Source organism: Neomonachus schauinslandi, chromosome 9 (assembly GCF_002201575.2).
Source record: "Neomonachus schauinslandi chromosome 9, ASM220157v2, whole genome shotgun sequence".
NCBI classification, from domain to species: Eukaryota; Metazoa; Chordata; class Mammalia; order Carnivora; family Phocidae; genus Neomonachus; species Neomonachus schauinslandi.
The window spans coordinates 12572245-12600025 of NC_058411.1; the positions used below are offsets into that span (position 1 = coordinate 12572245).

Genomic DNA, 27781 nt, shown 5'->3' on the forward strand with positions numbered 1-27781 from the left:
TCAAATAAATAAATAAATCTTTAAAAAAACTTAGGGAGAATTGATACTTTTATGATACTGGTTATTCCTGTTTCAAGAACATGGTAAATCTCATTTGTTGAAATCTACTTCTGAGACCTTCGGGAGTACTTTGTCATTTTCCTCCTACCCAAATTTCTTAAGTTATTCTTAGATATTCTGTCATGCGTTGCTGTTGTACACGGGGTCTTCTCTTCCACCATATCTTCTAGCTGAGAGCTGACAGTCTTTGTACATTAATTTTATACCCTGCTGTCTCACTGCATTTTCTCACCCTCCCGCAGCACTTGTGTCCCGCCCAGTTCTTTCTCAGCCTGCCCACAGCATGCTGCTTGGTCTTGTCTCTCAGTTTTGCTGAAGGAACAGGTTATGGAGGTTTATAATCATTCTTGCTGTTCTTTAGGACATTTTGGGAGCACATCTAGGTTGCTACCACACTCCTCCTAGGATTCGTGGCTCACTGGGGATTTCTTGACCAGTTTCATTCCCTTGGGATAACATTTGCCTGATTGGCACAAGCTTCTCCAAATGATAAGATTATTATAACGTCAGTATTATCTTGACACATACTTACTTTGACATTTGCCGGCTATGGAGTATAGTATTCCTCTCAGAACTTGAGTATGTACTACTGTTTCCTACAACACCCTTTCTTAAGTTGCCGTTGCCTTCCATTCATTTCTGTTGTTTCTCCGGTCTTCTACCTCAGAGCTTAGGCACTTAGACTTGTCCTCCCGGTTGTAATTTGTTGACTGATCCTATAAACCCGTCTGTTATAAGTCACATTTCTGGGTTGTTTTTTTTTTTTTTTAAAGATTTTATTTATTTATTTGAGAGAGAGAATGAGATAGAGAGCATGAGAGGGGATAGGGTCAGAGGACGAAGCAGACTCCCTGCCGAGCAGGGAGCCTGATGCGGGACTCGATCCCGGGACTCCAGGATCATGACCTGAGCTGAAGGCGGTCGCTTAACCAACTGAGCCACCCAGGTGCCCTGTTTTTTTTTTTTTTTTAATTCTACATCATTAATATCTTCTTAGGCTCTGTTGTGGTTTATATCTAATGGCATCATATAGATTTATTGGATTTTCTCCTTTATATTTTTTTAGCCTTTCCAAATCTTATAACATGCAGATGATACTTCCTTTTAATAACTTTTTTTGTACCTCTCTCTGCATGGTTACAACAAGAAATATACAAATATTTCCATCTGTTTTCTCTCTCTCTCTCTTTGTCTCTTAAAATTCGTATTCATTTTAACTAACAGCGGGAGGGACTTCTATGTGGAAAATGATCTATAAAAACAGTTTTTCTTTTGGTGTTCTCTGATCTGTTAGTGGCAATTTTGTCAAAACACCAGCTGATTTATGACTGTGTAAACTACCAGATTTATCAGTAGAATTAAGACACTAAAGAAGACAGTGAAGAAGCAAATCACAAAGGGTTTTACAAAGGTGATGCCAAGGAGCATTGTTCACAACAAATGCCACCCCAGCCTTGTAGACAGTTCTGTCACTGTGAGTCAGCCTTTGAATATGAATTAAAGGTATTTAAAACATTAAAGTTTTGCTTTTGAGTATTAATGTCTCTTAAAATTTACAACATGAGGATGTTGCTGAGATGGTAAGAGTTGGAGTGGATCATGATACATTGCAGTTAGTGATATGTAGCAAAACAGACAGTAACTGAGGGGGTTTCCTGCTTTGAAGTAAATATGACTGATTCATACAACACTGATAGAGATGTCTTAGAACTTTATCATGATTTTGATAAGCTGGAACACATTCGCAAGGAGGAAAGAAAGAAAGAAAGAAAAAGTAAGATGACTTTGGCATGACGTTAAAAAGAAATTATTTTCAGGTGTGTGTGGTACATCATGTTAAGACTGTAGTTGAGATACAAGACAAGACAGGGCACAGTCGAGAGATTTGGGTGGTCTGGAGGAGGAAGAGTAGATGGAAATGAGAACCAGAAGTGTAGGAGTTAATGTATTTGAGGCCAGTCTGAAGGAAGAGAAAAATTTGTAGGAAAAAAAAATAAAGAAGGCCAAGTAATAGTGTGTGGTAGGAGTAGGAGGGAAGGGCAGACTATGGGACTAAAAGCAGTTAGCTCTTTGGAATTTGCTACCATAAGAGGAAACATGAGAGAGAAATGCTAAATAAGACAATTTGAGATTAAAAAGATTAGAGGGATGCCTGGGTGCCTCAATCAGTTAAACATCCAACTCTTGATTTCAGCTCGGGTCATGATCTCAGGGTCTTGGGATGGAGCGCCACATTGGGTTCTACGCTGGGCATGGAGTCTGCTTAAGATTCTCTCTCCCTCTCCCTGTGCCCCTCCCACTCGTTCTCCCTCTCTCTAAAAATAAAAAAATAAATCTTTAAAAAAAAAGGTTAGATGACAGAGGTCAGAGTATTCCTGGAAATAAGTAGGTCTTTGGAGAATGAAAGCAGAACTAAAGGATCTTTCTTTGAAAGGAGATGTAGGATTTCACCCTTCTTTTTGTCTGTTCATTCAGCTTCCCCTCCTGCCAGCTGATTTCCATGAGATTGCATAAACAAAACATAGCCTTGAGAAGTTAGCCCAGCTCTTTCCATGGTTATCTCTTTTGCATCCTCAATGGAAAGTAGTGCTGTGTAGGTCATTTCTGTAATCTTCAGTAGCATTTGAAGACTCATCAAACTCAGTATCTTGAGTGGATTTCAGTTTCTCCACCTGTTAATAGAAGCATGTAAACTAAGAACAGTGGAGAGTTTTCTGGGTTCAACAGTAAGTGAAGTCAGATGTGCAGAGGTCTTGAGTTACTGAAACTGTCCTCCACCAGCTAACAATGTATGTTCCTTCTCAATGAAGTGAATTTGTTCCATGTTCTTAATTCTCTTATAGCATGACTTCACAACAGTGATGCTTATGGTGTGAACAGAAGAAGTTATTGCAAATACTTAGAAGTGACTTTGAATACCTATTTTTTGTTTTGAAATGAAAATAAATAATATGTATATAGAAAGTAATAATTGTGATTGAGAGCAGATGCTGTTTACTTTCATGTTAATTCCTTAAGATACATTTTCCCAGTCTTATTGAGATACAGTTGGCATATAACATTATATTAGTTCAAGATGCACACGTAATGATTTGATATATTTGTATGTTACAAAATGATTACCATAGTGAGTTTAGTTAACATCCGTCACCTCACATAGTTATAAATTCTTTTTTTTTGTGATGAGAAATTTTGAGATCTACTCTCTCAGCAACTTTCAAGTATACAATACAGTATTGTTAATGAGAGCCCCATAATATACTATCTGAACTATATGAATAATTTTCTGTCTTAGGGGGTTACTGGAATCCTGGAAATTTTGTGGGGATCTTCAGTTCAAGTTCTTAAGATTAATTCATTGTTTTAAAAAATAAATTTACTAATTTTTAAAGGCTACTTCTCTCTCTTCCAATCTCTACCCACCTTCCTATACACACAGAGAAGACAGACAGGCACACACACACACACACACACAGTGTGTTATTCTAAATCCAAGAAGGAAATGTGATTGAGGATGGGGTAGGCTTACAATAACAAAATGAAATCTACTTGTTCTTATTAAGTATCTGTGTAAATTGTCATTGAAATAAGACATAAATTGCATCCCTTATATGAAAAAATTTGACCTAAATTAAAGGAACATCATTCTAGTAAAATAGAGAAAAAGATTCTTATTTTATTTTATTATTTTTGAGAGAGAGAGAGAGTGTGTGTGTGTGTGAGCATGGAGAGGGGAGGGAGAGGGAGAGAGAGAATCCCAAGCAGACTGCACGGCCAACATGGAGCCTGACGTGGGGCTCGATCTCACAACCCTGGAATTATGATCTGGGCTGAAACTGTAACCAACTGAGCCACTCAGGCACCCTGAGAAAAAGATTTTTTAAAAAGGAACTATAAAGAATCTGGCATTGCTATTTTTAATCATTTTCTACAAGGACATATCAATGCATTACAGTACTAGAATTGCTGCGCATTGGTAGAAGTCTTTAGCACTGTAACTTGTTACTTCTCTAGACAAACTTCACCCGAACTTTTGGGTGAAGGCTTTTTTTTTCCACAGTCCATGGGCCTAATATTGAGCCACTTTAGAAGCATAGGTGCCCTTTGAGGACTCTAAAGTAGAATACATGATGGCTCATATGAGAGATGATAGGTGCCTTCACATTCTTAAAGTTCACTGTGTAGATTGCACAGTGATTCTTTGGAATATTGACCCCTTTGGTACCAGAGGTGAACTGCATCAAGATACTGTCAATTCTAAAACTCTTCATTCATGCCACAAACATTTGCCTGCTTCCTGTGGGCCTGGTGCTTGGAAATAGTAGCAAACCACCTAGACAAGATTCTAGTCCTCAGGGCCTTGTAATCTGAAAGGGGTACAGACATTAAATAATTTAGTACACAATTAAGTAATTAGTTGAAGTGAGTAGTTGGAAGGAAATACAGAGGGCATTAATAAGGGCATGTAATGAAAATACCTAGGTCTAGTCAGGGTTGTCAGGGAAGACCTTCCCAGAGAAGTGACATTTTAAGTGTAATTTAAGAGGAAGAATAGAAGGTAGATGAGCAACAGGAGGGGATAGGGAAGAACGTTGCAGGCACAGGGCTCCACCTAGCACGAATGATAGCCCGAGACCGGAAGGAGCCATAGAGGGCTACCAGAAGGCCAATGTGAATCCAGTGGAAAGAGTACTGTGCAGCGTGGTTGTGAGGTCAGATCCTGCAGGGCTTTTAAATCTTGGGAGTCGGATGGACTTGTGTGAACTTGAGCAAGTCCCTTGGTTACAGGCATGATCTATAACTTACTAATGTCTCTATTAGCCTTTTCTGCATAACAGACTAGGCCAAATTAAGTGGCTTTCACACAGCTGTTTTGGGGGAACTCTGTTTGGGCTCGGCCCAGGGATGGTTCTCACTTTGCTCTCCTTGAAATCTTTCTCTTGGTTTGCAGAGGGCAGCTGAGTAATAAATTTGTATTATTTAGAGCCACCAGGTCTGTAGTAATTTGTTAAAGCAGCAATAGGAAGCCAAAAGAGGGTAAGTAAGGAAGGTCAGATATCCACATAGAAACTCTATAAGAAGTTTTTCCATGAAAGGAAGAAGAAAGAGAAGATGGGACATGCAAGATTTAGGGAGAATGGTAGCGTGTTTTAAAATGGAAGAGATTTTGTGGTTTTGAATTTTCACATTATTTGTGTGATTTCTGAGTTATTTTTATGCTTCTTAGAGACACAGCATCAGAGTGCTCATCTGGCACTCTAACTACTATCACATAAAAATCTTTAAAAGCAAGTTAATTGCACTTGAATAAAAATCAGATCTCTCTGCAACTTTAAAACTTGATGATTGCACTAAAATATCAATTCTATAAGAACATTTCTCTTTAGTTTAATACTGACTAAAACTAATTGTACCCTACTAGTACTTTATGGTAATATATATGTTAAACATTGACAAGCCTTGAAATTATGCTTACATTGAGAAAGTAGACGTCCAGACACCATAAATTTGAATTTTATGTTTTAAATCATTACAATTAAACTTGGCATTATTTTGGTAATTGGTCTCTGTAAATAATAACAGTGGTTAATAGTCACCATGCCATAAGTGCTTACTGTATCTCTGGCCAGGTTTAACTCTCGATAGCTCATTGAATCCTTATGACAATATTATGTGGAGTTTATAGTCACATTTTACAGGTGTAGAATATGAGCCATTAAACATAAAAAGATCCATTTGGCAAATACAAAAGAATTAAGATAGAATCATTTTTATCTTACGTTGGCTTAAATCTCTGCTTTTTAAAATAATTTTTAAAAATTTGCATATGGTTAACATAGTTTCAGGTGTACAACGTAGTGATTCAACTTTTCTATGCATTATGCTGTCTCACCACGAGTGTAGCTACTAGCTGCTGTCTGTTACCATGCAACAGACCATTAACTATATTCTCTGTGCTATTATGCTTTTTGTCCCCATGACTTACTCATTTCATAACAGGAACCCTACTGATCCATTTTGCCCATCTCCCCACCCCCTTCCCTCTGGCAACCATCAGTTCTCTGTATTTATTAATCTGATTCTGCTTTTTGTTTGTTTATTCATTTGTTTTGTTTTTTAGATTCCACATATGAGTGAAATCTGGTGGTATTTGTCTTTCTCAGTTTGACTTATTTCACTTACTATAATACCCTCTAGGTCCATCCATGTTGTAGCAAATAGGAAGAGATCATTCCTTTTAATGGCTGAGTAATATTCCATTCTGTAAATATACTACATCTTCCTTATCCATTTGTCTATCAGTGGACACTTAGGCTGCTTCCATATCTTGGCTCTTATAAATAATGCTGCAATAAATGTAGGTGTGTTTTCATATTCTTTGGGTAAATACCCAGGAGTAGAAATACTGGATCATATGATATTTTTATTTTTAATTTTTTGAGGAACCTCCACACTGTTTTCCACAGTGGCTGCACCAGTTTGCATTCCCACCCACAGTGCACGAGGGTTCCTCTTTTTCCACATCCTCACCACCACTGATTATCTTTTGTTTTTTTGATTCTAGCCATTCTGACAGGTGTAAGGTGATATCTCATTATGGTTTTGATTTGTATTTCTCTGAAGATTAGTGATGTTGAGTACCTTTTCATGTGTCTGTTGCCCCCCTCTGGATGTTTTCTTTGGAAAAACATCTGTTCAGGTTCTCTGCCCATTTTTTTTTTTTTTTTTTTTTAAAGATTTTATTTATTTATTTGAGAGAGAGAGAGCACATGAGAGGGGGGAGGGTCAGAGGGAGAAGCAGACTCCCTGCCGAGCAGGGAGCCCGATGCGGGACTCGATCCCGGGACTCCAGGATCATGACCTGAGCCGAAGGCAGTCGCTTAACCAACTGAGCCACCCAGGCGCCCTCTGCCCATTTTTTTAATCTGACTGGTTTTTGGTGTTGAGTTGTATAAGTTCGTTATATATTTTTTATATTGACCCCTTGACATATCATTTTCATATAAGCAGCTTCTTTTAGTTTACTCAAGGAACCAGCAGTCAATACAAGCATCATTTATGGTATTCCATTGTGTGGACCGTGAAATATATCAAGTCCCTCTGCTGCACACTCAGATTTTCTTCCCCTCTTCTTTATTTTGCATTGAAAAATTTCTGTATCTTGGAAATGCCTATCAGATTGGTAAAAATTTGAACATAATGATAATATCAAGAGTTGGTGAGACCTTGGCTTTTTAAGGCATTCATTCACTGTTGGTGGGGAATGTAAGTGACTATAAGCCTTTTTGAGGAAAATACTTCTAAAATATTGTCAGCAATTATGATAATTTAATAGTAAGTATGTTACAACTTATCAATCTATTTCTATGAATCTGTCCTACTAATCTATACCTGCCCAGACAAATGTAGACCAACGAACATAGAGAAGGTATGGTGGAATTAGAAAATCATCATTGGATTCTAGATGGCTAGGCGATAGTTGGATGAGGAATACAATATTTCTACACAGTCTCAATTCATTTCCCCACGATTTACCAGTTAATTATAAAAGGCAACAGTATCTTTACTATGGAGAAACCTGGCAAACACCACACTAATGATATGATCAGAATTAACACCCAGTATTGGGAGAACTAGCATCACATGCTTCCTGATATTTTCTAAGACAGGTAACATCATTTCATTGATATGTCTTCCAAGAATGCATAACCTGCATCTAATCATGAGAAAACATCAGGAAAAAAAATGAAATTGAGGGTTTGAAGTTCACAAGGTAACTGAACTATCCTCTTCATAGATGTCAAGATCAAGTAAGAAAGACTAAAGGTCCAGACTAAAGACCTGTATCTCCAGTGCATTGTGTGATCATAAACTAGATCCTGGACTGGAAACAAAAGTAGCTAGAGAGAACATTAGTGGGACAAATGACAAAATTTGAATAGAGTGTGCGTTAGATAATAGTGGGTTTTTTTTTTTAAGATTTTATTTATTTATTTTTTAAAGATTTTACTTATTTATTTGACAGAGAGAGACACAGCGAGAGAGGGAACACAAGCAGGGGGAGTAGGAGAGGGAGAATCAGGGAACCCGATGCGGGGCTCAATCCCAGGACCCTGGGATCATGACCTGAACCGAAGGCAGACGCTTAACGACTGAGCCACCCAGGCACCCCTTAAGATTTTATTTTTAAGTAATCTCCACACCCAGCGTCGGGCTTAAACTCACAACCCTGAGATAAGGAGTCACATGTTTTACCGACTGAGCAAGCCACACCCCTAGATAATGGTGTTTTTATCATAAAGTTTCTGATCTTGATAATTGTGCTATGGTTCTATGAAAGGGTGTTCCCCCCATCCCCCTTAGGAGATGCACACTGAAGGATTTAGGGGTAGGAGCATGATGTCTCCAACGTATTCTCAGGAAGAGTATGAACATATATAAAAACTAGAGAGAGAATACTAAAGCAAATGAAGCAAATGTAAACAATTGGTGAATTTGCATAATGGTTATGTGGGGATTCCTTGTACTGTTCTTGCAAATATTTTTGTAAGTTTGAAATTATATCAAGGTAAGTTTCAAAATAAATAGATAAAACCCACAGGTAAGGCATTATGACCTAGGAAAACTTTTTAAATCGGGCCCAGATGTAATGACAGTTCTCACCAGTCTTCCTTGACTAAAGATGATGCCAAATTTCATTTCACTGTTCCATATAATGTAAGCCTGTAGAACAAGATCAGAGTATAACTCCAAAATGGTGTTATTCAAGTTTGTAGCTCTCTTCTGCTCTGACTTTGTCCAAAGCCATTATAGTATATCCAGAAAGATGTATCGATTACATGTATGGCCTTTGTATGTATTATTTCTCACAACTGAATATTTGATGAGATTTGGACTGCAGACAATTTGAGGTTCTAATCTCTGGCAAGAACCTAGACAGTAGCTCTTCTGTGTTGCCAAATTCAAATTCCTCTGCTTTAACAGGCAGGCGGACTAAGGTGATGGCCTCTTAGGAAAAATTAAGGCGTCTTCCACAAGGTTGGGGGTATTCCTGCAGGCAAGGCCAAGTACCCCCCCCCCTTTTTTAAAGAAAACAGCCCACAGTCCATTCCTACAAGATAATAAATTAACTCTCTTAAATTATGTGCCATAAATGTGTCAGTGATAATTTTAGCTTGGCACATTCTCAAAAAAGGTTGAAACTCATTGTTTACTGTGCCTATTAAAAAAACCCCAAAACATCTCAGGGGTGCCTGGGTGGTTCAGTGGGTTAAGCATCTGCCTTCGGCTCAGGTTATGATATCAGGGTCCTGGGAATCAAGCCCTAAGTCAGCCTCCTTGCTCAGCAGGGAGTCTGTTTCTCCATCTGCCCCTTCCCCTGCTCATTCTCTCTCTCTCTCTCAAATAAATAAAATCTTAAAAAAAAAAAAAAAAAAAAAAACCTCAGTATAGCCACCCTAGAATGTCTGCTTCTGAGTATTGTGACATTCAGATGAGCCCTCCAAAACTTAATTGTGAAAACTGTAAGCTAGCAAAATTATATGACCAAATATATAGAATTATTGGCTCTAAGCCATTTACATATTTGAAGGACAGAGCAGTTGATCTTAATGCAGTTTTTTGGACAGTAATTGGCAAGACCAACTGCATGATGAGGCCGCTCCTAGTAAGTGATAGTAAAACCATATTTGGAAGGGGTAAAGGGCAATTCTAATATGGCATAAAAAAATCACTCTTTGGAGTCAGACTGCCCATGTTCATAATCCCTGTTCTCCCACTCACAGGATATGCAACTCTGGGTAATTTGTTTAGCTTCACTATTCTCTAGAGAGTACCTGTTTTCTCTGGGGATTATACTATTAGAATAGTATCTAAGAGCGCTGTTTATGAGGGTCATATTCATTGCCATATCTAAGTGGAACAGGCACTTAGAAGGTATCCAGCATCTCTGGTTGTTATTACTTCTTTGTCTGGTCTCAAAAGTAGCGGGCTGTGTTAAGATACAAATTTTAAAGGAGAACAGCCAAAACCCTGTTTTATGTCACTGAATTCCTACCTGTCAGTAGCCCTTTCCTGCTTCCTGACTTATGGGTTGTTGAGATGCTGCGTCCGTACAAACAGCAGGAGCCAGGAAATGTTCACTGAGTCAGGGCCACGTGGTCCATTTTTGTCATATGTCCAGAGAGGCAAAAAAGACTCAGGAATATCAGTAAAAAACAGAACATTCTCGTGCTGTTTCTGACAGTTTCGCTGTCATAAAGAGAATAAAAACAGTTCGCATTGGCTTAAAAAAAACAAAAACAAAAAGCCAGACTTCATGTTTGCAAAGAAATTGGCAGAACCTTAAGAAATCTAATTTCTAGAAATCTAATGAATCCATAATTTGTACAGAAAAGTTATTACTCAGAGTAGACAAGTTGGCATGGACCAAGAGCCCACCAGGCAGGTGGACCTGAAATAATTCTAGTAATAGTCCCCATGCAGGGGCTTTATTCAGTGTGAGCTTTTTAGTAAGTCTTTTAGGTGAAGAAATGTAATTTATTGCTCAATAGGAAAGGGATGGGGTGGGGATGGGGTTCCTTGAATTAGAAAGCTGAGAAGACTCTTCCTTTCAGATGTCTCTAAGGATCTGGGTTTTCACAATGTCACCGACCACATCTATGCCATTACTAACTGTCCCAGAATGTGCCTGCATTCCTGAGTCTGGTGTTCTCGTTCAAAAGAGTACAAATTTTATAATTCAACTCACATTTAGCAATAGCCCTATGGTCTTTTCTAAATTTTGTTTTAGTGTTGTCTCACTGCCTGGCTAAGTTGTTTTTCCTTAGGCACACCAGCCCCAGCCTTATCCTAATAGATTTGCTAGAGCTCTTGATAAACACACAGGTGTTAAGACACCAGAAATGCGGTCCCAGCACATCCTCAGGAGTCAGAGATCTTGTTGAAAATGAAAACCCCTCGCTCCATTTCACTTTTTAAAGCTCTGACCGTCACCAGTCCAAGTCTAAACGCAAATAAGCCCCAGGAGAGTGAAGACAGGCCAGGGGAGAAGTGGTGGGACGTGAGCTCGGTGCCGTGGGGAAGCCAGAACTGGGTGTGCGTGCTGTAACGATCAGGTTGACGGTGCTCGCGGGCTGTAGGCCGCTACTCTCGGCTGTTGCCCACGTGCCGGCAGCCGGCACTCACTGCTTTGTTCATAAATAGACTTGATAGGAACTTTTCCTTCCCAATTTTAATGCTGTTTTTAGGGGTGATGTTCCTTAAACTTTGGTTTTTTGTTATTTTTTTTGGCTTACAACTTCCTGGAGAATCTGATAAAAGCTGTGGACCCTCTCTTCTCAAGAGAATGCACAGATTCTTACATATGCTTGAAAACAATTGTGGATAATTTCAAGGGATGTAGGTGAAGTGCTTTCAGGATGGTTCGGGAAACCTCCTCTTCATGCTCTAAATCCGTCATAAGAATTCCTCTTCCTCAAAGGGTTCCAGAAGGGCTCTTTTGTACCTCTTAACAATCTCAGGAGATATAATTGAGGGTAATGATCATGATAATGGTAACTACCCTTTACTGAGCTTTTACTATTTGTCAGACACGGTGCATGCCTCATGTCCAGAAACGAACTTTGGATCATCCTCTCCAAACCTATTCTTCCAGCAGCCTTCCCCATCTCCAGGTAACACCAACTCCATCTCTTCAGGTGCTCAGGTGGGGCCGGATCCGTACCCCCACCACCGCTGTCATCTTCCTCCTAGCCACCATCCGCACTCACCTTCCTCTTTCGCAGGTGGTCTCCTTATTTCCACCCTTGCTCTTCTCAGAACAGGAGCCGGAGCCATTGATCCCAGGAAATTGCAAGTCTTATCATGCCACTATTCTACTCAGAATCCTTTAAAAGCTTCCTGTTTCATTCAGAGGAAAAGATGAGATCCTTCCAATGGCCAGCTCAGCTCCAGAGGCCACAGTTCACTTAGATCACAATACGTTGTGCAGTGCATAGCATACAGAGCAGCCCAGTAATGGTCTGCAAGACCTTGCACGAGCTACCCCACCCCCCTAGCTCAGTTACTTCTGTGACCATGTCCCTTCTCCTACTTTTTCCTCATTCACTGTGGTCTAGCCATGTTAGCTTCTTTCCTGATCCTTAGATACACCAGGCCCTCTCCTGCCTGAGGGTCTTTGCACTTGTTACTTATGCCAGGAACAGTCTTTCCCCAAATATCTGCTTAGTTCATGTCTCCATTTTCTTAAATTCTTTGCTCAAAAGAATTTAAGACCACTGACCACTCTTATTAAAATACAGTCCTCATCTCTATCCTGGCATTTCCTTTCTACCTTTATCTGTGCTACTTTTTCCATAGTAACCATCATCTTCCAAAATATTCATGGTATCTAATTTACTTATGTTTCTCTCTTCCCACTGGAATGCAGCCTTCATTAGGTTGGAATTATTATCTGTTTAGTTCAGTATATATGTGCAGTATCTAAAAAAGTGATTGATACATAATAAGGTCTCAAAGTCTGTTGAATGAAATGAACAAACTGTAGGAAAAGATATTGTTCACCTTTTATAAATATGGTTTTAGATTCAGAGATTAAGCAACTTGCTCAAAGTCACATAATCGATGATTCCCGGTATAGCTAGGATTTTTGGATTTTCTGACACTCAAGACCTGTGTTCTTAAATACCAAAAAATATTTCTTTCCAAGGATGTGTAAAATAAGAGGTCAAAATGTAGTCCAGAAGAGGCAGTCTTACAAGGCCAAAGAGTCAGAAGTTGGAGTTTAGGGCTAACAGAGTGGCTGCAAATTGGTGGAGGAGAGGCACCCTGCCAGGAAGGGAACACGGGTGAGGTGGTTCAGAAATCTGTGTGTGTGGACCGACTTCTTAGCATTGATTGCATGGGGCGAGAACTTCAGTGGCCCAGACAAGAGCTGGAAGGCTGAAAGCTGAATAAAGATTCCAGCAGCTCCAACCTCAGGGGAGACAGTTTAGAGTTAAATTTCTCCCAAGGTACAGGGACTTGGTAAACTCAGAAGACTTTCATCAAAATTCTAGAAGAGCTATGCCATAAGAGTAAGAATCACACTCCCAGAATCAGAACTAAATGATGGTAGTGAATTTTAACCCACTGAATAAAATAAACCCATGAGTCCCTTCAGATATAAATAAATAAATAAAATGATGTAGGTTGGAATAGTTACATGGTTTCAAAGTACCTCTCCAAAATTACTTGCTAATTACAAAGGTGAAATAGATAACTTCATGGTAGAGAAGCTAAGGAGACACTGCCTTAATCAGATGATCAAAATGAAAATCATTAATATTAGGATGAATTAATGGGCTAACAGAATGGCTGCAAATTGGTGGAGGAGAGGCACCCTGCCAAGAAGGGAACCACCTGAGATGATTCAATGGCAAGTGAGGAGCTACATGGACCTGCATTCCAGGGAAACAAACATAACTAGTAAAAGTTATTTAAAATAAAAAAAAAATTTTTAAGTCTCTGGAGGTTGGCCTGTGGGTGGGCATTCAGCAATTGAAGAAACATTTATTCAAGAAAATCTAAATGTCAGTAATAACAGAAAAAGTGGGTGGCTCTTGGGCCTTGACCTTCTGCCCTCCCCAACGCTGTATGACAAAAGCTCTATTTGGGTGGGTGTGGCCAAGAAGTTGGGGCCTTCTCTCCCCTCACCTCCCAGTTAAGGGATATAGTATCTCATCAGGAGGTTGCAGGACACTGGCATTTCTCATTCACCCAGCTCTGTGTTACAGAGGCTAAATTCCTGGCAAATGTGGCTGAGAGGTTGGGAGCTCCCTTCCTCCACCCGGCCCCCACTCATAGGGCAGAAGTTTTATTCCAGGCTTGGAAGGTTGAGAATACAGAGTTCTGATGCCCTTACCCCACCTCATTTACAGGGTGAAGATTCTGTGCTGGTAGAGGCAAGCTGAGAAGGCCAGAGACTAGTGCCTTCATGCAGCACCTTGTTAATAAAGCAGGGGTGTCACTCTGAGAGAAGTGGGCCACTGTCTTCACCCCCAGCTCCAGAGCAGTGGATCAGAGATTTCCCTTGAGGGAGAGGTGTAGTTCATAAGCACAGAGCTCTGAAGTTCTTACCAAAAGAACTGACTTTATTTGAAGCAAAGTATGTGGGAAGTTCAAGCCTAAGGATGTTTTTGAGGGAGAAAAATGGAGATTTTGGTGGTAAGCAATTAAGAGGAGGCTTGGTAGCTCCATTAGAGCAACGAAGTAAACTGTTGGAGTACCGGAGAGTACGAGGAAAATAGTCAATTATGAAGAATACTCTTGGGGTCAGAACAAATCTCAAACACTGGCCTCAAAAACTAACCCTACAAAGGAGCCTGAATTTATTGACTCAGACTGTGGAGTACTTTATGCCCCAGGGCATTATTGAAAATAATAGCTCAATCAGCCAGCAATTAGGGGAGCCTAACAACTAGGTGTAATACCAACAGGGGCAGACAGCTTACCAGGTCAGGAAAAGAGAGTAAAAAAGAGCCCTGCCAAACCACTGTGTGAATGCCGAAGGTTGTGCCCTCTAAGGAGCAGCATCAGAGATTTCTTACAGATAAAACAGACCGTACAAGAATACCCAAGTTATTTAATAAATAAAGAAAAATAATAATAAAACAAGCTTCTGGTGGGGGTAGGGAGTTGGAATCAGATAACTTGAGTCCACAAGAAAAAAAAAAAGGAAGAGAACCAAAAATATAAATAAGAAGGCTAATATGCTAATTGTCAATATATACTTGTTCTCCTCTCAGCTTCTTTGAAAGACATAAAATATATAAAATAATAATATATATTGGTGGCTTTGTAACATGTAGTTGTATAACAATTGTATAACACATATTATTGTATGTATATAACAGTAATAGCATAAAAAGGAGAGAGAATGAGCTGTATAGGAGTAATATATATATATATATATATATATATATATGTGTATATAATATATGTCACTGAAATTAAATTGATATAAATCTGAAGCTGTTTTTGTTGTTAATGTTAGTAAGCCATAGAGCAACCACCAATAACTAAAAAAAAAAAAGTGAAATTCATTGAAGGAATTAAAATATCACACTAGAAAATATTCACTTAGTGAAACAGAAAGTTGTAAAGGAGGAATAGAGAAAAAAACTATATAAAATATATAGAAAACAAAAAAGTAAAACAGCAGGCAGAAATCCAACTATACCAATAATAACATTAAATGTAAATAGACTAGACCATATAATCAAAAGGTAGAGATTGTCAGATGGGGGAAAAAGATTCAGCGTTATGCTGTTTATAGGAGATACAGTGTAGATTCAAAGACCAAATAGATTAAAGAAGAAAGACGGAAAAAGATAAATCACACAAATAGCAACCATAAGAAAGCAGGAGTGGCTTACTAATATCAGACAAATAGACTTAAAAACAAAAAATGTTACCAGAGATTAAAAGGGGACACCTCATAATGATAAAAGGACCAATTCATCAGAAAGACATAACAATTATAAACAAATGTGTGCTTAACAACATAGACCCAAAATACATGAAGGAAAACTGACAGAAATGAAGGGAGAAATAGACAAGTCAACAATAATACTCCACTTCAATAATGTACAAGATTAGGCAAAAGAGCAGCAAGGAAATAGAAGATAAACCACCTAGATATAACAGACATCTGTAGAACTCTCTCCAAACAACACAGCTGAATACATATTTTTCTCAAGTGCACAAGGAACATTCTTTAGGATAGACCTAGGCTGTTCAAAAAAAAAAACCTCAATAAGTTAAAAAAGATTAAAATCATACAAAGTATGTTCTCTGACCACGATGTAATGAAATTCGAAATCAGTAACAAATTTGGGATAACCACAACTGTGAAATTTAACAACATACTCTTATATAACCGATGTGTCAAAGAGAAATCAGAAAATACTTTGAGATGAGAGAAAATGAATACACTACATATCAAATCCTATGAGATACAGCTAAAGCAGTGCTTAGTGCGAAATGTATAGCTGAATTGTCTAAATTTAAAAAGAAAAAAAATGTATTTCTTTGTAAGAAGAAAAAAATGTTGAAAAGAACTCAAACCAGTAACTTATCTTCCACCTAACGCAGTGGAAAAAGAAGAGCAAACTAACCCCAAAGGAAGCACATACAAGGAAAATAATAAAGATTAGACCAGAAATTAATCAAATAGAGAATGTGCCAACAATAAAATGAATGAAACCAAAAGATAATTCATTGAAAAGATAAACAAAATCGACAAACCTTTAGTTAGACTGACGAAGGAAAATGGAAGAAGACTCAAATTAGTAAAATTTGGAATAGAAGAAGGGACATTAATTCTGATAACAGAATTTAAAAAGGTCATAAGAGAAAACCATGAACAAATACGCCAAAAATTAGGTAAGTTGGATGAAATAAATTCCTAGAAAGGCACAAACTATTAGAATCAACTGGAGGAAATACAACATCCGAATAGATCTTTAACAAGTAAGGAGATTGAAGGAGGAGGAGGGGGAGAAATAGTAGTAATAAACTAACCACAATGAAAAGCCCAGACCCGGATGGCTTCCGTAATGATGCTACTAAACATTTTTTTAAGTATTTTTTTTTATTTGAGAGAGAGATCGTGAGCATGGGAAGGGTAAAGGGAGAAGCAGATGCCCCGCTGAGCAGGGAGCCTGATGAGGGGCTCGATCCCAGGATGCTGGGATCATGACCTGAGCTGAAGGCAGATGCTTAAACAGCTGAGCCACCCAGGCATCCCACTACCAAACATTTAAAGAGGAATTAATACCAGTCTTCATAAATGTCCAAAATATAGAAGAGGAAGAAACACTTCCCAACTAATTTTATGAGGCCAGTATTATCCCAATATCAAAACCAGACAAAAATATCAAGATAAAACAAGAAAACTATAGACCAATATCTCTTATGAATAAAAACACAAAAATCCTCAACAACATACTCTCAAACTGAATCTAGCAACAAATTAAAAAGATCATATACCGTGGCCAAGTGGGATTTATCCCAGGAATCCAAGGGCAAGTGAAAATCAATTAATATACCTTATCAGTCATGAATAAGGGACAGAAACCATATTATCATCTTGGTGGACATAGAAGAAGCATTTGACAAAATTAAACACTCCATGATAAAAACACCCCAAAAAGTAGGAATAGTGAACTTCCTGAAAATCAGAAGCCTAAAAATCAAGAGCCTTTTTTCCCCCCCTAAAATCAGAAACTGAGGCAAGAATATCCACTTTCACCCCTTTATTCAACATTGTAGGCAAGAAAAGAACATAGAAGACCTTCACACTAGAAAGGAAGAAAAAAACCTGTGTTTACAGATGACATGATAGAAAATCCTAAGGAATCCACTAAAAGGCTATTCAAACAAATGAACGAGTTCATCACAGTTGCAGGAGGTAACTGCATTTGATGTGATCTTGTAAATAGAAAATCCCAAGGAATCCACTAAAAAGCTATTCGAACAAATGAACAAGTTCACAGTTGCAGGAAGCAACCGAGGTCATTTGTATGACCAACATACAAATTCTATACACCTGCACTGAAAAATCTGAAAATGAATTTTAAAAAACAATCCATTTACATTATAATAAAAACACTTAGGAATAAATTTAGCATTAAAGAAGTGTAAACTTGACACTCTGAAAACTACAAAATGTTGTTGAAGGAAGTGAGAGACCTAAATAAATAAAAAGATCCCATGTTTATGGGTTGAAAGACATAATATTATTAAGATGGCAATACTCCCCAAACTGATCCACAGATTCAACACAACTTCTCTCAAAATTCTAGCTTATTTCTTTGTAGAAATCGACAAAGTGATCCTAAAATTCATAGGGAGGTCAAGGAACCTTAGAATAGCTATATAACAATTTTGAAAAGGAAGAATTAAGTTTGGTAAGACTCAGCACTTGCCAATTTTAAAATAAACTACAAAGCTACAGTAATCAAAGTGTGGCGCTGGAATAAAGATGGACATATAAATAATAGAATGGAACTGAGTGTCCAGAAATAATCCCTCACAGTCCATTTACAGTTAGTTGATCTTTCAACGAGGGTGCCAATGAGGAAGGAATAGTCTTTTTAATTCATGGTACTGGGACAACTAGATAGCCAATTTCATATGGACTTGTATGCAATTGCAATTGGACCCATACCTCACATCATATACAGAATTAATTCAAAATGGATCAAAGATGAAAAGTGAGAGCTAAAACTATAACTTTCTTAGAGGGAGACGGGTAAATCTTTGTGACCTTGGTTTTGGCAATGGTTTCTTAAATATGATATAAAAAGCACAAGTAGCTAAAGAAAAAACAAATAAATTAGGATTTCTGGGAGGATGGAGTGGTGAAAATGTTTTAAAATTCAATGTGGTGATAGTTGCATAACTCTGAATATACTAGAAACCATTGATTTTTATGCTTCAGATGGGTGAATTTCATGGTATGTGAATTATATTTTACATAAGAAAGAAAAAAGAGGCAGAAAAAACTTACAGACCCTTCACTAAAGAAGATATTAAAATGTCTAATAAGCCATGGAAAGATACTAAATATCATTATTATTCGGGAAAATGCAAATTAAAACCATAATGAGACACCACTACACACTGAACAGAAAAACTAAAATTATAATGACTGAGAGTACCAAATGCTTACCTTATAGAAATTCCCACTGATGTCATATCCCAGCCACTGATCTAGAGTACCTGCCCCATAGAGACACGCCAGGTATACCACTTGGCAGCTTCTGTATCTGCTTTACAGATGTGAACACCTGACTGCTGGATAGAGTTGGCTGTTGACCTTGTGAAGTATGCAACCACATACCTACGAATAAAACATGTTTATTGTATGAAAGTCAGGTCTTCATCTTTGGCTCTTGGTCTCTTCCAAAAGTAGGAAGTAGGTTACTTGATGTTTTAGGTTTTTTGGGGTTTTTTTTTGGATTTTTAGTTACTTTTTTGTCTTTCCAATAAATGAAAAATAAAACACTGTCTGAGTTCCAGGCAACAACAATCCATAGTAGTTACTATTCCCATTGTGTGGACAAAAAAAACTGCAGCTGAGAGAGACTTCATTTGCTCAAGGCAGGACACAGTGAAACCATTGTCTAATCCAGGTCTGTGAGTTACTAAGGCCAGGTCCTGTGGACTAAGAGAAGAGTACATGGGATTCTTTTTATGACACACTTGCCTTTGAGTTTCAGGGTGATTTTTTTCAGTCTATTTAATATTTATTCCACTGTAAAGAATTTGTGTTTAATTAATAATATATCTATTGAGTGCTTACTGTATGTGCATACTTTGTAGAGGTGAATATATTGATTTGGACTTTAAAAAGTTCAGGGTGTAGCAGAGAAAGCAACTGTGCAAATAAACATTTTCAATACAGCAAGATAATTGCAGTGGTAGAAGTCTTTAATAAGTACAGTGGCTAACAAAAAAGGAAGTGATCAACTCTGCTGCAGTGGTTATTGAAGATGAGAAAATTGCATAGGACATACAAGGATTGGGAGGAGTTTGTCAGTTGGTCAGCTGACCTGTGGGTGTTTATTTCGGTGTCATGACTAACTGTGGAAACCATTTATGCATAAACATCAGCATTAGATTTAAGCAAATAACTACTTAAAGGTAGAAAAAATTCATTGTTAGTTGGCAGGAATGCTGTGTTCCTTTACACCTTTTTAATAATTAGCTTTGTGTTAAGATATAATTAAAACCTCTTAGCAAAATACAGAAGCCGTAGAGGAGGCAATGCTTTTTACTGGTAAACGCTCGTAAAATACATTGCAAAGCAACCAGCTATTAGAGCTCTTTCATTCTGTTGCATCTGCTTTTTGGAATTTAAAGTTAAACAGACAAGATGAAACAAATTTGCAAGTTTATGAAGATTCTGCTTTGTTCTTTTTTCAAACTGTGCTGAACTTGACAAACAAATATACTCGGGATACATGCTTTTCAAGTTTTTAGGAGGAAAGCTTTAAACTACATCTGTGACTGTTTTCAGGGTCTACACTGTGTGTTAAGGTCGCAGTGGTTAGTTTCTAATGAAACTACTATCAGTTTATCAATAAATGTCTTATTAGAGCTAATTATGAACACAATTATGTTATTGCTTTTATTATTATTGAGCTCCCTATGTATGTCTCAATGTAGCCTGGTTTTTTTTTTTTTTTTTAAGATTTATTTATTTGAGAGAGAGAGAGAGAGTGTGCACGAGTGGGGGGAGGAGAAGAGGGAGAGGGAGAGAGAAAATCTCAAGCAGATTCCCCACTGAGCATGGAACCTGACGTGGGGCTTGATCCCACAACCCCAAAATCACGACCTGAGCCGAAACCAAGAGTCCAATTGATGCCCAACCAACTGAGCTACAAGGCACTCCTCACTGTAGCCTGTTTTGTCTCTCATTTCATTATTCCTCTGGGGATAAATAGGGCAAATTGAGAGGGAATATTTCAGTTTCAGGTGTTTGACTCAGCCACATTATGCCACTTTTTCTTTTGGGCTGCGTGGATTGATAACGGTACCTGCTACCTAATATACATTTTTTGAAAGGGTGCATAGAAAATTCTAGAAAATGGGGAACCTGCTTAGAAATAGCGACTGGCAGCTATTACAAAGGAAAGGCTGGGATTTTTGTTTGTGTTTTGGTTTGTTCTGTTCATTTTTTATCTTAGTTATTGCAGTGGCTGATGTTTTGCTACTTCATAGCAGGTTAAGTATTATACAGTGACAGCAGAGGTTTCTAATACACTGCATTTGGGAGAATGTATTTAAATACATGCAGATGTCATGTAATAGCTTTAATGGCAATAATCTATGCAAATCCATTTGATTGCAGGGTAGGATAGTCATTATCTTAGGCAACTGTATTACTATGTAAATTTAGTAATATGTTCCAGAGGAAACTGTATACTATACACAAAAAATTGTGCAAAAATAGTATATTAAAATCAGTGCCTTCTGGTTAATCCAAAATGATTAAGAGGGAAAACTACCTTAAGTTTATGAATACGAGTCAAAGAAAGAAAAAAATATATTTCATTTTTAGATTATATAAATGGTGGAGAACTTTTTACTCATCTTTCTCAAAGAGAGCGTTTCACAGAGCACGAGGTGCGGATCTATGTTGGAGAGATCGTGCTTGCCCTCGAACATCTCCACAAGGTAAGATGCTCAATCGTTGGGAGTTCTTTTTTTGAAAAATCTGTTAATTGAGGTAATGCTGGAGCTAAAAGAGCTAATGTTTTAAAACGTCACTGTCTTCGTGGAGATTATAAAAGCACACTTACACACTATTGCCAATTTTCTCAATTCTGTAGTCCCCTTTTTAAAAATCTACTTTTTTTTTTTTTTTGTAGTTCCTGTGATACAGATTAAAAAGGTAGAACCCGAGCAGTTCTTTGGTTTTATTCATGAAAAATCCTAATGCTCATTACAAAGTATCATTAGAATAAAAGCTTTTCATTCTTAAGATAAGCTTTAAAATGAAACCACAAGTCATAATATATATTTCCTTAATTGTGACTCACTCCATTGCAGACTCTGCCTGTGTGTCTGCAGGGTATATTTCCTGATTAGGTCGGAGAATATGAATTATTTGAAAGAAGTGCCTGCCATGGTATTCAGCTACCCCACTCTCCCACTCTGGTTTGCCTTTGCCTGTGTCCCTGAGGCCCTCTCGCGCTCCCTCTCCCTCCCTCCTCCTCCACAGCCTCCCTATAGCATGAACTCAGTTGCTAAAAACTTTTAAGTGGAATTCATGTCTGTGATGCTGTTTGAACTCTATTAAAATCAGTTTGAAATTTAAAAAAACATATATTATTTCATATACTGTTAATCTTGATCCAAGAAATTTTGAACAAAGTTTTTTGTACTTAATGAGGAAGCATTATTATAGAAGCAGTCACTGTGTAGACTAGGCGTGTATGTATTTCCTTAGAAATAGAAAGCACTTGAGCAATTTTCATCAAAGTATGTGAGACCATGAGACCAGCGTGACTTGAGTCCCTACATTAGGATGAGACAAGTACATACGAGCCACTGTTCATCATCATGAATTCAGACCTGCACTGGATTAGAGATGAACAGAGATTAAAGTGGTGATTATGGGGCATAGACAAGGGTGGAGAGAGATGAAGGGAAAAGGCAAGGAAGAGGGAGGACATTTTTAAAGGGGCAGGGAGACTGGGATTACAAGATGGAGGCAATGGACAGGAGGGTCTGTGAGAAAAGATGGCGAGAAGATGCAAGCATGGAAGGCAGGGACCAGGAACAGGGGATATCTAGCTAGAGTAGAGCCCAGACTGGGCAGGCAGGGGCTGACAGAGTAGGAATCCTAAGAGGAGTGGATGACCAATGCATAAGAACAAGGGGGAGGCAGGGCTGCAATGCTTGGAGAGAAAGAACAAAGGAGCAGGAAGGGAGCTGACACCTCCCTGCGGTGAGGGGACAGACACCCCATTCCTTTGGGTAGAGTTGTCATGCGGTGGCCAGCTTTTGCCTGAATACCTCTGTGGGATATAAAGTAGTTAGGACATCTTCATATATGAACCAAATTGGGCCCAGGAATGGGCTGAAAATATCTTTGAGTTTCATGCTTAGGGGTACTAGATGTAAGTTTTTATAATATAAAAGTGGTGGTGGAAATCACCATAAATACCAGAGTAAAAACAAAACAAATACAAAATTCCGATGGGTAAGCTAAACTCACTTTTTGTGTGAAAGCTTTAATTCCACTAATTCTCTTTATATTAAAGGAAAATCCACGAACATCTGTTATTATTAAAACAGGGTAATCAGAACCACAGAAGTAGAGAACATGATGAATACTGGATATACGTGTAATTGATATGGAGTGAAAGTAATACAGCAAATCAGACCTCAGCTAAGTTTCTCTTAATCTTACTACCCTAAAAAGATAAATACAAAGAGATACAACATAAGAGATATTAAGCCCGTAACATTAACCTTGATACAGCTGCTAACATTGAGTTTCCTGGGAAGAGACAAAAATGGAAGTTTACTTGGAAGTGATGAGCTAAAGCAGATAGTAAATGATTTATTTCTAAAATTGCTTCCAAAGAGTTTCTTTGAAAAAAAAAAAAAAGGTCATACCGGTTGTTAGATGCTTGTGAGGCTTTAAGTCAAATTTCTGTTCAATAGATTGCAGATACCATCCTTGCTTTCCTGTAGAACACTGAAGTTCTGGAAGGAAAATTGCCTTGCATTTTTCCTTGTGTAATTTGTTGTTTCAATTTGAGGAAGTTATTACAAATCTGCTTTTTTATATACTTAGTGTTGTGGAAAGCAGTGTTTCTAAGTTTAAAAACATTTAATTCAGGCTGATATAACATGAAATGTGCAGTGCACATCTATCAAGAACTTCTTGTGTGATTTGTATAGATTTATTTAGCTGAAGAAATAGCTGGAGTGTTTTACTATAAAACTTACACGCAAAACAAAATGGAAGGATATATAAATATCTAATTGACTTATTTCATTTATTTAGAACTAATGATCAACTAAAATTAACCTATGATCTTCAGCCTCTTTGTTTAGGAGCCTATTACTCAACAAGTCTTTATTAATTATCTATTTGACACTGTACAAGATACTACTAGACAAATGCATGAAAAGTGAAAAACAGAGTTAGTGTATGGTTATATCGAGACAAGCGGGAAATGCCTAGAAAATACCAGTTATTTTTAGGTAAGTACAGTGTACTCTTAGGTAAGTGAAAGAATAAAAACAAAGACGTGACCAGTGTGGGATCTGGTTAGTCAGAAAGGTCTCTGAATCCTTTAGGAAGTGATAGACATGAATTGACTAAACGTATCAGAAGAAAATCATCTGCAGTGAGGATTAAATACATCCAGAAGATAGAACAGGAAGAACGGAGTTGACAGTAGTCAACGGAGAGACCCCACAGAAGCTGGTCCAGCGGGAATGGATCTTCATTACACAGAGGAGAGGTCCAGGGAGCCCAGCAGATGAACCTGAGATGGACGAATTCACACTGGCCCTAGCCAGTGACTAAGAGCCATTATAGCATCCTGAACAGGAGAATCCTTTTTTGGTTTGTTTTTAAGGTAGATAAAGACTTTCCTAATTCATTTTTTGGAAATTGTTATTTGAAAATGTGTGTTTGTTTGTTTTTACAGTTGGGAATTATATACCGTGACATTAAGCTTGAGAACATTCTACTTGATTCTAATGGCCACGTGGTGCTGACAGATTTTGGTCTGAGTAAGGAGTTTGTGGCTGAAGAAGTGAGTATTACATTTTAATTTGAAGTTAGTAACAGCGGAATGTAAACAATGATAAAAAAATGAGTTACAGAATAAGCATTTATCAGGAGAGTACCATATGGATTATGGATTTTTGTGCAGGTTTGCCTAGAGGAACATCTTGACATGAATGACTGTAAAGATTTTTAGCTTAAAATTACCATCTTGTTAGAATTGCAGTAAACCTTTGATGTTTATATCAGCACTCCCCAGTTTAAAACTAAACTGTGCATTTAACTTTCCCTATAAAATATAACTGAAAAATGTAAATAAGCCTTTGGGCCCTTGAGGAGAATTATGCCTTAGTTGGTAACCAATCTAGAATTACAAAACAAAGGACATAGAGTTTACATTGTATTTACAAGTAGGACATGTCCTGATGTCCCTTTGAATTCACTTGACAAAAATGACAAGGATCTACTAGATCAACTTCTTTAATAACCTTGCTGTTTTTGCTCATACAAACTAAAATGTAATAGATAATGTGCAGATTTTAAATATGGAGGACTTTGCATTTTCAGTATTGATTAGTACTTGTTTACTATTACAGATGCTTTTAATGACATTTTAAAATGTACATCTACTATTCTAATTTAAATACTACTTACGTAGCAGTTGTAATAAAAATTATATTTTTATACTACTGGTTATGCAAGATAACGAGGTAAATTTGAATGCTAGCTCATTTTTATCTAAGAAAGTATTGGTATAGAATACAGAATTACAGTGAAATTTTTGTAGTGAAGGACTTTGTGGTTGTAAAACACATCATTCTCGAGTTCCACATCAGGTGTGTCTGTTTCTGATTGTTTGCTTTTTGTAATATTGCCAAAGCAGTCCTAGGTGAATTCCATAAGTGCTGAAATTATAGAACTAAAGATCCTAGTTTTTTATCGTATCCATATTCGTTCAGTTCACTTACTTAATAAATATTTATTGACCATCTCTACTATGCTTGGTACTAGATAATGCAATGATGAAGTAGGTGGAAATGGTTTCTGCCTTCATGAAGTTGTGGTTATAATTATATTGATTATCTCTGATGGAAAATTCATAGTTATCAAATAGATGAATTTTTGAGGAATTTACTTCAGAGTCTGATTTTTAAAACTCTTTCTCCTTTGTAAAACTTTTTGTGGCAACTTCAGTAAAATGTGACAGGTTAAATATGTTTACCGTTGCTTCCTCATTAAACCCCCTACACAAAAGTAAGGGAGTAAAATAGGCATGTACTCAAAAGAGAAGGAAGAAAATAGCAACCAAATTTTGGAAGATGGACAGCAGGAACTCTAGTTGTAACTGAAGTAGCATTCCCGGTCCCAGTTGAATCCTAAGCTAGTAATGTGAGAAACCCCAAAACAAGCTAATTTGCACTTCTGGCTCCCAGACAGGGTCAGGAATTGGGGGCACCAGGTGTCCCTCAAAGTAGGAGCATGGGTGATATGGTTGCAAGTCTGTATAAGAAACAGGGAGCCCCCTCCCATCTGCCGTCTACCTGATTCACCTAGGCAACCATGCTTTCTTTATCTTCAGGGAGGACTGAAAGGGTTAACTAGAAAGACTGGATTCAGGGATGATGGACTGAAGGTGAGGACACAACAAGGGAACTAATGGTTGAAGTGAAAAATGACACAGTGAGTCATGGACCTCCCATGGCCTCTTTCTGCCTCTTCATCCTGAGAACATGGCTTCCTGGACAGGAGTTTAGAGGATTCCTCCCTGAGAAACTGAGAACAGAAACTCTGCGGATGCTGTCAGGTGGTGGTGTTGCCAGGGAACTAGCCCAGCCAGATCTTTCTACAGAGATGTCTGTGACTTGACAAGCCCAGTACATGCCGCAGATCCATATTTGTGATGAAGTCACCGTTCTTTTTCTATTTTGATTTCACTGTATTTCAATGCAAATAGTTTCTTGTGTCTGTATTCCAATGTGATTATGGTTTCCTCTGTCATACTGTGCATTCAAAAACACTGTTTTGAGAAGGGGTCTGTGGGCTTCAACAGATGGCCAAGGATCCTTGGCATGTTAAGCATGTCGGCATAGAGAGATTTGGTGATCGCCTTCTCCTCTCTCCATGGAACCGTCCATGTATTTGCTCATTCACTCCATCAGTATTTGTTGAGGGCCTTTTCCATACTAGACATTAGGCTAGGTTCTGGTAAGACACCAATGAAAAGAATCACTTAGTGACTCCTGTATTTATGGGTACGTGTGGCTGATCATTTGGCAGACTTTGGCCCTGGGAAACAGCAAAAATAAACAAAAATCAAATATGGATCAGAGTTGCTGAGTTTTAATACAGAAATACAAATTAATCATAAATGCCATGTGACTAAGTCAGCTAGGTCCCTCCTCACAAGAGAGACCTGTGTGTTCTTTTAATCATGCCAACAGCTCCTCGGCAAGGGAACAAAGGGAGTTCTTGTTGGATACCATGGGTTTTGAACACTTAGTTGTTTAGGTACAAAAATGAAATATTGGGTGGGGGCGGGTACCTGGGTGGCTCAGTCGGTTAAGCGTCCAGCTCTTGGTTTGGCTCAGGCCATGATCTCAGGGTCATGAGATCGAGCCCCGTGTTGGGCCCCGCACTCAACACAGAGTCTGCTTGAGATTCTCTCCTTCTGCCTCTCCCCCTGCTCTCCCTCAAATAAATACATAAATAAAATCTTTTTAAAAAATGAAATATTGGGACTCAATCTGAAGTGGAGAAATAATTTATAGATTTTCTTATTATTCACTGAATACAACCTAGCTGCATTTAATACAGTTGGTGTGTTAAGGTCTGTGTCATTAAGCTTTCCACTTTCATCTCTTCCCCTCAGACCACCAGCTCGTTCTTCCTCTTCCCATAGAGGACATACTGTCACACTAGGCTTCAGGTTTAACTCTCAGGGCTGGGATAGGAACTACCCCTCTCTGAGAGCCCTACAACAGGATCTAGTGGTTCTTTGCTCCCCTGATGCCACTCAGCACCTGTTCAGCAAGTTTCCCTGCCTCGACTCTTTCCACCTTAAAAATATTCCCACCAAACAATTTCTGTTTTGATTAGCTAGCATTCCTTTTTGGTTTTACATGTCACCCTGACTCCTTTATATCGAAATACCATCTTTCTTAGAATGAGTTTCTTTTTTGTCCATCCCTATTCTACCTCGTTGGTTTTCAGTTTAAAGTCTAGTTTAAGGAGTTCCCTTGGTTTCCAGTGTATACAGAAAGATTCTATAACTCCAGCTCCAACTGACCTCTCTCCTCTTCTACCTCTTCCTCTTGGACCCTTTTATCACCATTTAAGCATGCCTAGTCTCTCCCATTTTAAAATTTTAAAGATGGATGGATGGATGGATGGATGGATGGATGGATGGATGGATGGATGGAT

General features: G+C 38.1%; 1 protein-coding gene across 5 annotated transcripts in view; it reads left to right on the forward strand.

Annotated features, from left to right (window-relative positions):
• Positions 1–27781, forward strand: part of RPS6KA5 (ribosomal protein S6 kinase A5) — a 180687-nt gene that overhangs the window by 82073 nt on the left and 70833 nt on the right. For 4 of the 5 annotated variants that reach the window (XM_021679632.1, XM_021679631.1, XM_021679634.1 and 1 more), the window contains exons 4-5: positions 21170–21285; positions 24282–24389. In XM_021679632.1, coding sequence (XP_021535307.1) covers positions 21170–21285; positions 24282–24389 — 224 coding nt within the window. The remainder of the gene's footprint in view (positions 1–21169; positions 21286–24281; positions 24390–27781) is intronic. The other variant, XM_044917755.1, reaches the window with a different exon arrangement.